The sequence below is a fragment of the Vidua macroura genome, chromosome 6, assembly GCF_024509145.1.
Source record: "Vidua macroura isolate BioBank_ID:100142 chromosome 6, ASM2450914v1, whole genome shotgun sequence".
Lineage (NCBI taxonomy): Eukaryota > Metazoa > Chordata > Aves > Passeriformes > Viduidae > Vidua > Vidua macroura.
This window is the reverse complement of record NC_071576.1, coordinates 45,916,947-45,931,950: the sequence shown is the minus strand read 5'-3', so window position 1 is coordinate 45,931,950 and position 15,004 is coordinate 45,916,947. Positions and strand designations below refer to the sequence as shown.

The 15,004-nt window shown below is 54.7% G+C and overlaps 1 protein-coding gene across 2 annotated transcripts in view; it reads right to left on the bottom strand.

The window, feature by feature from the left end:
- Positions 1 to 1,956: 1,956 nt before the first annotated feature.
- DUSP8 (dual specificity phosphatase 8) overlaps positions 1,957 to 15,004 on the bottom strand; it is a 36,001-nt gene continuing 22,953 nt past the window's right edge. Inside the window, exons 1-5 of one of the 2 annotated variants that reach the window (XM_053979427.1) lie at positions 12,520 to 12,854; positions 5,087 to 5,253; positions 3,777 to 3,936; positions 3,467 to 3,590; positions 1,957 to 3,076 (exon numbers count right to left, since the gene is read on the bottom strand). In XM_053979427.1, the coding sequence (XP_053835402.1) occupies positions 1,987 to 3,076; positions 3,467 to 3,590; positions 3,777 to 3,936; positions 5,087 to 5,253; positions 12,520 to 12,637 (1,659 nt within the window). In that variant the 5' untranslated portion in view covers positions 12,638 to 12,854 and the 3' untranslated portion in view covers positions 1,957 to 1,986. Of the gene's footprint in view, positions 3,077 to 3,466; positions 3,591 to 3,776; positions 3,937 to 5,086; positions 5,254 to 12,519; positions 12,855 to 15,004 lie in introns of those variants that run through there. The other variant, XM_053979426.1, reaches the window with a different exon arrangement.

Genomic DNA, 15,004 nt, shown 5'->3' with positions numbered 1-15,004 from the left:
AGGAGTCTCCAGGGAGACTTGCCTCAACTGCAAACACAGAGGTGGTTGAGGAAGCAACAAGCTGAAGCGAGCAGCCCCTCCTCGTGTGATTGCAGCTCCTCATGCCTCTGCTTTATGTTCAGTTTTAAACCTGAGATCATTTGGTTTTGTCACGGGTAGTTTGATTTAAAGATAGAAATGAATGACAAGAGGAGGAAAAAGGGAAAGGGAGAGAAACAATGTGGACCCAGAAAAGAAAAAAAAACAACACTCCAACAATGACACAGGACACAGACATGCACGAACACAGACCCCTGAGGTATCAGCTTTGCAAACTAGTGCGAGACAAGGGAGAAAGCAAAGAGAGATGCAAGGAGAGATGTGCTTTGCAGTGGAGGCAGCTAAGTGCCTCCAGCTTCAGAAAGCAGCTTCTCAGCAATCCTGACATCGGGGTTGGGGACAAGAGCTTGGCTTCCCACCAGATGGGAGGAAGCAGCCAACCATCTCCAAAAATAAGTCACTTATGCTCCTCCATGTGCTTGCAGAGCTTCATGTCTGGACAGCTTATCATCCGCCAGATGGAGGGGAGCTGGCCTGGAGGGCAAGAGGACTGGGAGAGTCCTGGCACCTGCAAACACGCTCCCCCTGAGTTTCTCAGATGTGAAACAAAGGATGTGGGAAGCCAGAAGAACCACCGCCCCCAAAGGGAAAATGGTGCCCATACTTCCCAAGCAAGGTAGCTGAGGTGAGGGGGAGCTGAAGGGCTGAGGCAGGCAGGCAAGACACCTCCCAGCAAGAAATCCCAACTACCACCAGCCTCCCATCCCTCCTTCTGCTGTGGCAGCTTCCAACACTTTCCCCATGCAGCTGGAGGTGACATCCTGCAGCCTTCCATCCACTTCAGGTGGCTCCCACCTTTCCACATCCAAGCAAGGATGGGCAGCCAAAAGGAAAGGAGGGGAGGAGAGGGGGTATGACTGGGATTGGGTGACAGCCAGGATGGGGAAAATGCCTGGGATGGGATGATGGCTGGGATGGTGGTAATGGCTGGGATGGAGATGAGGAGAAACAAACAGAGACCATGGTGGGAAGAAGAGGCAGCAGCTTCCAGAAGAGTTTTCTGGCTCAGTTTGTGTCATAAGAAAGTTTTATGGTTTGCTTGTTTACTTGTTCATTTCTAGAAAAAGTGCCCAGAAGAGTCTCCTGTCCCCTTGTTGGTATGCCCAGAGATAAGGGGGGAAATCTATGTTGTGGACATCAAGTATAGAAGGAGCCACAGGCCTCAGATATTGCTTAGAAACTCGTATTTCAGATTTAAATACCATACACAGTAAAAATAGAGCTGAAAGTACTGCCCCACATTGTCTGGAAATCATTGTCAGAATGAACAGCTTCAATAAATTAAAAACAAAACAAAAAAACTGAAATATTATTTACGTCTCAATAAAAATTGCAGTAAAACCATTTACCTTTTCTTTTGTGTGTGTGTTTTCGGGGTTTTTTTTTCTTTATATTATATATAATATATATTTATATATGTATAGGGCTGCTCCAGTGCAGCATTTTTAGTATACTTAGCCAGAGAAACACAGCAGAGCATGCTTAGTGCACCAGGGTGCAGGGAAGGGGCAGCTGTGGTCCCCCCTCCAGGTGCTGTGCCCCATCACCACAGCCAAAATTGCAATCCCTGCCACTTCCCCAACTCTTCCCACTTGAGTTTTAGGCCCAAATTTTGAGTGCACGTCTCTGAGGTCCGGGGCGCCCTGGGGATGGGCGGGAAAGGTCCAGGGTGAGTGCAGGAGGGACACTAAGCATCCGCCACTATGTTTCCCGACTCTGGAAAGACTCATCCACCTTTGCTTCGGTTTCAGCGCTTGCGCTCCCGAAAATGCACGCGCAAGTATAAATACACCCCCCGACCCCATCGCCTCCCTTTCCCGCTCCCCTCAGCTTAAATATCCCCCCGCCCCAGCCCTGTCCCAGGTCTCCAAGCACCCCAGGTGAGTGTCAGGACACCTCGATGATCTCCATGCTGCCCGAAAAGCTGGACTGTTTGCTGATTTTGCCCAGCTCTTCCCGAGCCCTGCCTTCGGACATGGTTTCCTCAAATTCCATCTGGCAGCTCCTTCGCTTGAATTGCTTCTCAGCACTGGCCTCCTCGTGCCAGCTGTGCCGCCCGTCTCGTGGCTCGGCCCGTGCCTTGTCCCTCAGTCTGATCTCACATCCAGCCGCCACTGCACCGCAGCCAAATGGCGGCGGGTATGGGCCAGCGCTGGGAAACAGGCCCCCGCCGCTGCCGCCAGTGCTGATGGAGTCCTTGCCAAAGTACCAGCCAGCCTCGCCTGAGGCAGTGCTGGGGGACTCCAGGTGCACCCCGCTCCAGGCAGCGGTGGTGGCGCCGGGCGCGGTGGGTGGCTGGCTGAGCCGTGGTGGCAGCCCATCCTCGGCGACGGGGCTCTTGCGCGTGGCGCAGGTCCCGCCAATGTTGAGGCTGACCCCATGGGCTGGTGAGCCCGCTGCGTGCCGGTGCTTCCGACGCTGCCTCACCTTGGCCTCCAGCAGGAGCTCGGGCCCCGTGGGCCAGTCAGGGCTGTCCGCCCCTGGGGAGAAGGGGCTGAGGCTGCCCGAGCCCGAGGGGCTGTCCAGCTTGCAGAGTTTGGGGGCTTCCCCAGGTCCAGGGGGCCCAGGGGGGTCCTGCTGCAGACCGGGGGAATAGGCAGACTTGATGTCCAGGGAGAAGGAGCGTTTCAGGCGGTTGGTATCCTGGATGCGCTCGGAGGAGAGGTGCAGGCCATTGAGCCCCTGCTGCAGGGTGGTGGGTGACAGGACCTTTGGGGTCCCGCCCTGCTGCTCGGGGTCACTGGTGGGGGATGCCGAGCCCGTGCTCCTTGGCACATCCTCGGCCTTCTCTGAGGTAGGTGTTAGGGGATGCCGGCTGCTCTCAGCCACCTCTGCTGCGTCCTGCAGGGCATTCCCCTCGCCCCAGTCGCCCTTTGACTTCAGGGCCTTCAGGAGCTTCAGGCTCCTCTCGTACTCCAGGAGCTGGCCCAGGAAGTTGAAGTTGGGCGAGATGGATGGGCGACGGTCCTTAACAAACCTGCCAAGAGCCACAGACAGCCCCATTGTTGCTTGGTCCTTCAGTGGGCCACCCCTACTCTCTCAGCCACTTTAGAGAGAAGAGGCATCATCAAGAACCTTCTGACCAGACCCTCTAAAGAAAAGGATCTTGGGGAACCATGGGGCCTTGAGATGCCCCAGGATTAGAGCTAGGACTGCCTCCCCACTCCCTTTTACCACTCCTAACCATTCCTTGTTGCAGGCATTTTATGACGGGAGGTTTGGTTTGGTTTGGTTTTACTGGGACCTAGACAGGCAAGACAGAGCTTCAAGGAGCCCTGACCCTCTCCTTCTGGGCTTAGCCTGCTTTCCTTCCCTCAAGTGAAGCATACTGGTATAACCCCCCCAGTACCCTCAGGAGAAAACTCACCTGTAAGCATCATCAGATGACATACCCATGGTCTTCATGATGTAGGCGATGGCAATGGTGGCTGACCGGGAGATCCCAGCCAAACAGTGCACAATCACCTGGCAGCTGGACACCTTAGCTTTGTCTGGAGCATGGCAGAGGAAACAGAGAGAACAATGATGGTGAGAAAAATGGTTCTAGCCTCCCTCCCCAAACCCCAGCCCCTTTGTGTGACGGGACAACAGTTGCTGCGAGCAAGACCAGGAGGACAGAAGAGTTCACATTGTGAAGGTTGAGAATTGGAGGGTCTGCAACCAAAAGAAAAGCTCACCGATGAATTCAATGGACTTGTCCAGCCAGGGAAGCAGCTTCTCACAGTAGTTGTCATTGACAGGAATGCGCATGAAGTGACTATCACAGATGAAGTCTGGCTTGGGACAAGAGTTGCTGGCATTTAGGACATAGCTTATCCCATTCTGTGTCATCAGGTCCTGGTGGGAAAAAAAGCCATCAAATGATCAGCTGAGTTCAGCCCACACCATGTACTGAAGGTCTGTCTTGCCATGAACACTCCCTGCCTCTTCCCATCCCAGCATTTTCTCCTGTGGGTCTCCTAGTGCCTTGGCCTAGTTGATGATAATACAGCAGAGACCTGCTGAAAAGGTTGTGTCAATTTAGATGACACAGGTTTGAACCTCAGCAGAACTTTACTTTGGTCCAAGTAAAGTGAACAAGGCCAAATACACTTGGAAAGGGGTTCCAGAGGGGAAAACCCAACAACCCCAGTATGAGAGAATAGGACAATACAAAAAAGAAAATTAGCAAAAACTCTGTCTGAAAGCTGTGGAAGAATCAGCTGAGGAAGAAAGGAGACATATCACCAACAGGGTGGAGTGAGTCAGTGGTAGCACCCTACATTAACCAATGCGGCCAGAAGATTCTCTATCTATAGGCAACAGAGTGAGGCCTTGCATGGGCAATGCTTCTCTTCTCCAGCATGTGGCCACATTGCAAGGATGGCAGAAAACACAGTTCCAAAACATGAACAAAACCCTCCAAGAAAGTGGGGAGGGAAGAAAACCACTTTCCCTGCCTGGCATTGGCTCCTCAGGATTTTGGCCCCAGGATTTCAGCCCTGGGTCTTCAGGGTTCCAGACCCAGACTGGCTCCATCAAGCCTGCTGGAAGGGCCTGTTCCTGCCCTTCCAGCAGGCTTGATGGAGCCAGTCCAGCTCCCAGGCTTACATTCTTGTCATTTTTTTCTTTCATTTCCTTCTACTCCCTGTACATAATTTCTCTCTCCCTCCTTTCTGTCTCCAGTTCCAGTCTGGTGTCATGATCCCTCTCCCTCCTTGCCTGCCATGGATGAGGACACCTGGCTGTCTCCCTCATGGCTGCAGTAGGCAGATGTTTGGCAGCACTTTAACTGCAATTCCTCTTTCTTTCTTCTCATCATTACTTTTCCTTTAAACATAATTTCTTCCCCAGTGTGACATCACAGCACAGCCTTTCTGGCATCTTTTAAAGGGCACTGTGTGGTCTTCCCACTAGGAAGGAGAGGAATCCTTAATACCTTCACCTCTCTGCATGACTGGGGTCCCCATTGGGACAGGGCAGACGTGTCCCCTCAACAGGGCTGTACCTTGTTCAGGACATCCTTCTGGGAGCCCAGGTACAGATGTGGCAGGATGCGCGTGGGGCCAATGTTGGCCACAGGCAAGCATGGCTGGGAGATGCTCATCGGCAGGATGGCAGCTGGCTTCCCCTCGCAGAGCCCTGGGAAGCAGGATGAGAAGGTGGCAAAGCCTCCTGTGGAGAAAATGGGGACATTGAGCTTGGAGCAGCAAGCCCGAGATCATCAGTACCTGGCACCCCAAGGCCTGGGCTGGGGACAAAGTGGTGATAACCCTGCAGCCCTGAGAACAGAGCCTCCAGGAGCAACAAGCCACCAGCACTAACCAGTGCACACAGATTGTGATGGCCGTGAGACACACACAGAGAAAGGAATGGAGAACCAGCTCTGACTTTTCCCTGTCGCAGCTGGATATTAATGCACATGTGAGGCATCCCACACCCTCGCCAATGAAACTGGCTCTTCTCAACTTCATTCAGACAAATAACAGGAAGAGACAGTCCTTTTCTTGGCTCCCTACTATTCTGTGAAGAGGGTCACCTTTTGATACCAAAATCCATCAGGGCAGGAAGACGACAAGCAAACCCATTGAGATGCAAGGCTCCTGGGGTCTGGGAGGTCAGCCCAAACCTTGCTGCATTGGCTACACTTACACATTGTGATTTCTGAGAGACAGCCCTTCTGCCCAACCCTGCCAAGCCCATGATTTCTGCCACACCATGGTGGCATAATAGTACTAGCAAGCCACTGCTGATTTTCATGCTCTGACCTTGCTTAATGTGACAGCAAGCAGTTTATTGCACCAAGCTGCTGGGCAGTCACACTCAGCTTGAGCATCTTGAAGCCCAGTGTTTAAAGAAAACCCCCAGCTGAGGTTGCAGTAGCTGGCATGTGACAGCCAGAGGTATTGTCACACTGTCTGGCATGGTCAAAAGCCTGAGAGCCAGTCCTGAAAGCTTGAGCAGGGCTGCAAACCTTGCCCTGCTTGCACAGCAGGCAGCAAGGAGAGCTGGAAAACCCCTGGTGCTGTTGCATGTCCTTCACAGTTGCATAAGACCACTGATCCTTTGCTCTCACTTGCTGATCCTATACTCCAGGGTAGAGCCAGGTCTGGTTAGCAATGGCCTAGTTCCACTCCCCTCCAGCTGAGGACATCTGGGTGGCAGCTTCATGCAGTGGAGAGGAGCTTGAGTCATATGTGCCTCAAGTCTCCCTTGAGGTCTTCCCAGTCATGCGAATGAGCAGATGCAGCTTGACATCACCCAAAGGGCAGAGAGGACTTGGGGGCTTGACTGCCTTTGACTGTCAAAGGGACCAGTATGCTCCCACGAGATCCTTTTGAAAGCCCAAGTCTCTGGACTGAGCACCCTGAGAATCCCTGGCTCATCTCCACAGCTAAACAAGACCTTTTAACGAGCCAGTCCCTCTCCCCTTCGGAAGCAGGGCAGCCTTGGCATATTCTCAATTTACCTTCTCCAGCATTTTGGCAACATTTCTGCTGATCCTCCTGGAGCACCTTTCTGGCTGCTGGTGTGGCACCCACACTCTAGAGAGGCATGACTGGTGCTGCAGACAACCCATCTGACATGTTTGTGAGATGAAGGTGATGGAGAAGCCAAAGCAGTGCACAAAATAATGCTCACACCACTTGGGAACATCCAAGGTCCTCCATCTCACTCCATCTCAGCACCTCCTGGTGTCAGCTTCCACTGGCCTAAGGAAAAGGTGTCCTTCAACAAGCCTCTTTCCTCCCCTCTGTTTTCTTGTCTGGCAGCTAACACACCTCCCAGCTTTAAAACCCAGTCAAAACAGGAGAGGCAGAGTTAAAGTATCTTATCTTTTCCAGCACTTCCTTTTCTCTTGCTCCCTCCGAAATTACATCGCCTCTCAACTGGGACATTAAATCAGAGCAAAAGCAGGAAGCCCAGCACAGGTGCAGCATAGCTCTGGTTACTGTTGGCCCCATTGCCAAGACTGTCCATCACTAGCCAGAGCTCTGCATGGACACATGCAACCTCCCTGCTTTGCCCTGTGCTGGTGCCTGGGGGAGGCTGGGGCAGAAACCCCTGGGAAGTGTTTCCTTCAGCTGCCCCTAGAGCAACCTGTAGCACTTGAGTTTGAGTGGGTCACAGATCTAACCCCGGGCTTGTGTGAAACATGGGAATTTTTCTGAAGGAACACTGCACATTTTTGGGGAGCAGGGCACACACAAATGCAGCCCCAGGGATCAGTGCCTGCTCTGGTCCATAGGTGCCCAGCCTCTTGCACTCACTCACATCCATCAGGAGCTGCCCAGGGCAGTGGATGGCTTGGTATAGCTCTTTAAGGTGATCTCATAGTTCAAGCAGGTCAGGGCATGCTGCTCTCTCCCCACTGCCTACTCCCACCATGCTCAGCTGGCAGCAGATCCTCTGCCAACCTTGACTGGGGAACTCCAGGCAGGAGCTAAGGGGTCTGTCAAGCAGGCGGGGATGTTTGTAGAGTGGCAGCAGCACCCTCATCTGCAGAGCCTACCTGGGCAGAGGCTGCCAAAACTGGAGGATGCTGGCACTTGACATGATCCCCATAGCTCACCTCACTTGTCCTAAGCAAAAGCCTCAACCCTGTGTCCAGGAGTCCAGGCATGCTCCCAGCCCTCCTGTCCTCATCTCCCCCATACTTGCACCTGCTGAAGGCAGTCTGGGCTTGGAGGAAACCCTAGAGATGGGGCCACATACTTGACACAATCCCAACATGGAAGCGATGCTCACCCCACCCCACTGCTTCAGCGTGCCTTTCATTTTTAGAAAGTGAAGCAGCTCTTCAAACAATCCCAAAGGCAGTGAATGTCCCTGGCTGCGCTCCAACTGATACTTGGGCTTTCCTCCCCTCTATGCCCCAGGCCATGGACCCCAGGTTTTGCTGGGAGAGAGCAGCAGAGCACAATGAGGTGAGGAGCCAGGGTAGCACCAGTTCTAGCCTTTCCTCTTTTATTCACAATGCTCATGCCAGGAGCACCATTTCTCTTAGTATGTGTGGAATTAAGCTCAGGAAGGATTTGTATCTGACATGGAATGGGTGTTTGGGGATCTCTGGTTTCTTTTGGATGCTCCCCTACCCTGGTGAAGGCTTGCTGGGGAGGAGCTGGTCCTTGTGTGGCACGGCCCAGTGAGCTGCTCATGGTTCCAGCATGGAGGGCTCTCAAAACCATTCTCTGGAAAAAATACTGTCTGCCTGCCTACTGCAATTACCTGAGGCAGAGATAGTGCCCAGGAAGAGAAGTGGGAACTGGAAGGGAAGGGAACCAGAACAGAAGTGGGGATGCTTTCACTGCTACTGCTGAAAATGGAAGAAAGAGGAGCCAAGAACCAGCATCAGGCAGGTTCTAGGAGGCCTAGGAAGTGAAAGTCACCCTTCTGCAAGTGAAAATCACACCGAGGCACAGAGTGTTGCAGCAACTTAGTGCCAGAAGAGTGCAACAATGGAGCCCTCACCTGAGGTTTCACTCACAGGGTGCTGACCACTCTTCCACCTCTTGCTGTGTCCTGCAGAAACCCCTCTGGGCCAGCCCCCAGCCCTGCTCTGCGTGAGCCTTCCGTCAAACAGAGGTGAGGGGAAAACACCAGAACTTCTCCCCTATCCCTATCTTTGCCAGGCCCTCCCCTCTGTGCATTTTCCAGCTATGATAACCACCCAGTGAAACTGGATTTATTGTGAGAACAAATGCTGCAGAGGGAAAGCAAACAGCCTTGGAATCTCCCCGAGCCTGTCCATCAGACCAGGGGGAAGATGCCAGCAGCATCTTTGAGCAGGCTCCTGTGGTATCTGCACTGCTGCTACTGTTGGGAGCCGTGTGACTCCTCCCCTCCAGCAGCAAACTGCACAAGGAGGAGGCCGTCTGCCAGGCCTTGCACCCTGCCTGCCTACAGCCCTGCGACAGCTGCAACCAAAATGAACAGAAACACAGACATGGAAGGAGACTACAAGATGTAAGGATGAGATGTTGCACTCCTGAGCTGGGATCCTGACATAGCTGGGGAACCTTCCACTGCCCTGGCTGTCACCTTCAGGTGGTTTTTGGGGACATCCTAGTCATAGCTGGGTCACTGACAACATCGCAGGCAAAATATGTCACCTGTGAGTTGCACTGTGCCCTTCTCTGCCATGGCTGGGCAGCAGTGGTGGTGCAGAGAAGGTGACATAGAAGGTGACAAAGTCCTGGCTAGGGACAGGGATGTGGTGTGGCATTATTCTCCTTCTGGTGGTAAGCCTTAGCTTTAGGGATTTACAATCCATTAAGCTGCATGAAATGATAACAGACACTGCTGAGGATAAAAGGAAGGTGTGGGACATGTGAAGCATGGATATTCCAGCTCCCTGTTGTTCCCTGTGTCCCTCCCTGCACTGGGGCCATCTTTTCAGGCTGGAGCTGTAACGTGGAGCTGAGGCTTCAGAACAGCCCCCTCAGCTGCCAGGAGCTTTAGCGGGGCAGAGGGTCTCCAGCGAAGCACAGGCGCAAGACTCATTGGTGAGGCTGCAGGCTGCCGCAAAACCTCTGGCAGCTGCCTGGGGAGCTGGTCTCTGAACAGCTCTGTCTGCTGCTCTCTAACTCTCATTATTGCAGCAATGAGGGTGGGCTGTAAAACACATCTTTAATACCCCTGCAGGTCTCCTCCTAGCTTCCCATGTGAGAGCTGGAGGTGAGGATGGGGTGTGGCAGCTGCTGGCCCAGGGAGGATTTCCAGCTCTGGATCCCCTCCTCCTTGCTGCCATAAACTGATGGCACAGCAGAGTGACATGTCACCTCTTCCCCGTTTCTTGGTGGGGACCTTTGAGCCTGCAATGCACAGGGGTGGCTGCTGAACAGGACATGCTGCTCAGAGTATCCCTAGGGGAACTTCTATGAGACTCATGAGGCTGGGGGTATTCAAGAGACATGTGGCTCTCTTGAAGAGCAGTTTTGGGATGAGGCAGGTGCCCTGGGCAGCCCTTTCACAGCTTCTTGCAGTCAGCAGAGCACAGCATTAAAGCCAGAGCTGTTGGGTTTCTTCAGAGGCCTCTGAAGGAGGCGGTGAGTCCATGGGGCTGGAGATGAATGTGCAGAGTGCAGCCATCAGAGCAAGGTGTGAGTGGTAGAGAGGCCAGGCTCTGCCCAGCTCTCATTAAAATGCCTGTGGTGGCTGGGAGCTGCTGCCAGGGCGGCACGTGGCAAGGAGCAGTGGGGCATGCAAGCGAGCACGCGCCTCGGCTTGCTGCTGGAGCAGCCGCCATGCCAGCGTGGCTCCCTCACTGCTGTGTTGTCTTGGTGGCCAGGGTGGTGCCCGGATGCCCCCTCTTCATCAGCCCAGCCCCTTGGGGGCCATGCTATTCCCAGCACTCTGACCCATCCATCCCCAGATGTTAAAGCACCTTGCTGAACTGAGGTACAGCAGGAGATGACAAGAGCTGCAGGGACCTGCAAAACCCCAGCCCTCACCTGCATTATGCTCAGCCTTCTTATGACAATGAGCCTTAGTGCTCGGCTGAGCATCTCTGCCACAGGTTGAATTGAAGGACAGAAAATGGAGGAGCCTGGCAAGCTGCACATCAACCCCCAGAGCCGCTGGGAAAATCCCTCTTTGCAAAATGCCATCTCCCTGACTCTCGTGCTGGGTGGGAGCCTGTTGGTGCCGGCAGCTAAGCCGGGTGGCATGATGAAACACTGCTTACTGCCACCCTTACTCACTGTGCTCTAGGGAGCTCCGGGGCTTTGTCAGCATTTCCTGCTGCCTGGGACGTGTCTGAATTTCCCCCCTGCCTCCATCCTCACTGCTTCCCCGGGTACTGTAGTCCCCTTTGATTCAGCCCATCCCTCCCAGCAATGCCTGATGTGGACACAGCCCATTTGCTTGAGCATCCTTCCCACAAGCCTGCTGAAATCCTGATGCTCCACAGCCTGCCCAGCTTGCCCTCCTGGCTGATGCTCTTTCATGTCGCTCCATCTCAGTGCATTGGAGAGAGATGTCCAGTTTTCAACCAGTCTATTTTTCCACTCTCTTGCCCGGGTGTCCCCATCCTCTTATTTGGTACAAAATTTCATCACCCCACTGCTGGTTTGTTCTTTTTTTTTTTTTTTCCCCAAGCAGTGGGGATGAGAAAGCCGATGAATCAGCCCTATTATGGATTCATGCGCACTCCCTGTTTCCCCAACGGTCACCCCAAACAGCCTCTGTCCATCTGCTTCTACAGTGCCCTGCTGCCTCCCAACCTGTGCCAGTCCCCCATGCCTTGCAGGCTGGTCCCAGAGACTGCTCCCATTCTCCCAAAGAAACAGAAAACATCTTTAAAAAAAGCAAAAGCAGCAGAAAGGAAGCCCTCTGCCTACACAACCACGGACACACTCCTCGAGCTGTTGAGCTTGATTTTCCTCTGGTGACTGTGCCTGCTTTGGACCAGCGTTACTCGTTCTAAGTAAAGAAAAATGTGTCATTTCCAGGAGTGACTTATTATTAATGACACCATCACTGGGTTATGTGCTTCATGCCACAAAAGCCTGTCAAGCACTTTTAGCAGCCTCCCATTTTAAGTGGTGATGGAGGGGAAGTTGCTTGATTCAACCCTTCGGTAATCTAGGTCATCTCCTCGGCATATTTTTAAGCTGCTCCAATTAATATATCCTTCCTCCGCGTGCCCTTCGCCCTGTCACTGGGGGGGTGGAAACACCGCAAAACCCCTTTCTGAAAGAAACCACCCAAGATAGGCAGGCAGAGCAGCTCTGGTGAAGCGAAATGGCTCCGGCGGGCAGCTGCCTGGGCGCGGGCAGCAGCGCAGCGCTCTGAGCCGAGGGCCCCTTGTTCTCCCCGCCGTCCTCGCCCGTCCTTGCCCCGTACACTCTCCTATGCCCGGTGCCCCCCCCCCGCCCCCGCAACCCGGCGCCCGAGGGCGCAGAGATGCTGACGGCAGATTCTCCCGGCTCTCGCAGCTTTCCTTCTTCCCTTCTCCGCGCCGTCCGCGCCCTCGCTAAGCTTGCCTGGACGGCGAAGGGTTCAGGAGAGGCCGGAGCGGCCCCCGCGACCAGACAATCTCACCGGACCCTGCACCGGGTGGGAGGGCTGCCTAGCGCCGGGGCCGCTGCAGATGCCTCAGCCCGCTGCAGGCAGCCGCTCACCTGCCTGAAGGAGCTGCCCCCTCCGTGCAGCTCCCGTCCCAGCCCGGCCGCCTCCGCCAGCGCTAGGCACATCGCCCCTAGCTGGGGACCAGCCATCGCTCCGCTCCGCTCCCCTCCGCACGCTCCCCGCTCGCTTCCATCTCCCCGCTCGCCAGCTGCCTGCGCTCTTTGTATCGCCAGCACCGCGCTCCGCTCCCCGCCGGACACTCGGCAAAGGCGATCTCCGGCCCCCGGGCAAAGCAGGGCTCCGGCGGCGCAGCCCCCTCTTCCCGCTCCGTCCCCATCGGAAGGAAAGGCGCCGGGCCGGCTGACAAACCTCTCTTGTCCCTGCTCTCCTTCATCCTCCGCACCCTTATTTTCAGCTTCATCTGCCCCTCGCGCATGTCTGTCCAGAACTGGTCCTCGGAGGGAGCAATCATTACATCCACGGGCATCCAGGCAGCTGGGCTGCCGCTCGCGGGGGCACCTCTCACCGTCGCCAAACAACAGCTGGCGGGCAAACAAAATACTAAAAAAAAACCAAAAAAGCGCCCCTGCAGCAGAGCAATGCCAGCCTCCCCCTGGCTCCAGCCTTCAAGCTGAAAAAATAAAAAGCATTTAAAAAAAGCCGAGCGGGGTAGGGGGTCTCGGCGTAGCCCCCTTTCCCCGGCCGCCCTCCTTTTCGCCGCCCGCTCCAGCCCGAGTGAGCTCAGCCCGGGAGCAGCCGCCCCATCCGCCGCCGCGCTCGCTGCGCGCCCGTACCGCGCTCATAGCTAACGGGTCAGGCATGCGGCCGCATTCCTTACTCAGCACACAGACACGCAGCACAACGCCGGGCTGACATATGCTTCGCTCCCCGCTTAAAGGCGCAACCACGATTTTCTCGCCTGCCCAAAGCCCCCCGCAGCGAGCGGCCGCGGATCGCTGCACCACGCCGGCTTTGGCCCCGCGCAGTTAATATGGGGACGGGAACGCGGTGGGAGGAAGCTCATGCCCACACCTCATTTTAGCACCTGCCAGGGCGGTGTGCGATCAAACCCCCACAACGAAGGGAGCAGCACCATACTCCATCCCGGCTCCCTGCTGCTCCTCGTACCGTGAAGGCACTCCACGGCTGCACCCGCTCCCCACAGCAGCTCCTGGCAGGACCAACGTGTATCCCCTGGGTGATGTTTAACTCTGAACCCCAGCACCAGGAAGGGCAATGCCATGAGGGAAACTGAGCCACAAAAGATTAAATAACTTCTCCGGGGCTCTTTGGTGCAGGGCAGAGCTGGGGACGAGACAGCAGGTCCCTAATGACGAGCTCATCTTGCCCCTTAATGTCTCCACTGAGAGCACCACCCAGGAGAATGCTCATCCTGAGTGGTCCCAAACAGCTGACAATGAATGGGTCCCAACAGCTGTCAGGAAAAGGGGCTTCTGGCACTGGGCTGCTCACACCTATGCATGGCCATGTCAGATGGAGTTATCTGCCTGGTCCCAGCAAAGCAGGACCATGGTCTGGAGATGCATCCTCTGCCAAAGCCTTCTCACATGCAAAACTCCAGCAAGAGGGGACATGTAGGAATGGCCTTTCCTGGTCTCAGTGGGGGTCTATCTATCTCTAGAGGCTTCTGAAGCAAGTGGGGAGTGATGTATTTTCTTCTTTGCATTTGTGCTGGGGGAGAAAATTACTCGTCCCCCACTTCCCACCTGCAGAACTCCTTAATACATCTCCACACAGCTCCTTACGAGTTTATTTCTCTGAGCCCAGGCCTCCAGAAAATCATTCAGGATTATAGTAAGCGGGGGAGAGAAGAGGGGGGCATGTATTGTGCCTTTGAAAATCTGAAGCTTTATGGGCTGAAAATCCCCAGGCTGAGCCATATGTGAGTGACTTCAGTGTTTTTCCTTTGAATGACATCACATGAGATGAGGTCATTGGCATTGACTAAGTGCTGTCTCCTCCCCCCCATCCCAAGCGGAGCCAGCCTCCTAACGAGCCTTGTTGCTGTAACAAATATGGTTTGATTATTATCAGATGTGGGTCAGAGGTTGGATAAAATTCAAAGCGTGCTCCAACTAGGCTGGAAGAGAGAAGCAGCCTTCTCCCACAAGCCATGCTCGGGAAGTGACTACCACAGCACATCCCCAAGGGGATCTGTGGTCCCCCACATTTGCCACCACTGTCACTACAAGGGAAGGGCGCATGATGTTGCTGGCAGTGCCAATGCCTGCCAGGGATGGAGATCCCTCTGTGTCCCACTGCCACTGTGCCAGCAGTGCTCTACCCGTGTTGGTGGGCGATCCAGCTGTGACCTGCTCCGGTGGCTGTGGCTGCGGGTTTACTGGAGGGGACCTAGTCACTCTACCGGGGTCACTGGGTCATGCAGGGGCAGTGGGCAAGGGGGATGCTGCAGGAAGCATGTAGTGAATTAGGGGGTGCAATAATCAACCTCCCCCTGACCCAGAGATGCACAAACAAAATTTGCCTTTTCTCACTGCCCGTCTAGTTGTCCATCTCCCTCAGGTTTCCAACAGCCCTGGGCACAAGTTATTTTGGTAATGCCAGTGTCCTTCACAATGTGTTTGGACTGAGATTTCAGTTCAGAGCTCCTGGGATCACCAGGTGGGAAGCTGGCCATTACACCACCAAGTAAACCTCAACGCAGGAGGCGCACTAGTGTTGTGCACCCCTCTGATCCTCAGCAAAAGACAAGCAAGCACAGATAGCCAGCAGCCACCTTCCTCCACTAGTGTGAAGTCTAGCCACGTGGAGATGCCACCTGCAGCCACCATTCCCCAGTCAGCATCCTCCTCTCTGCTCTCTCCCCATTTTC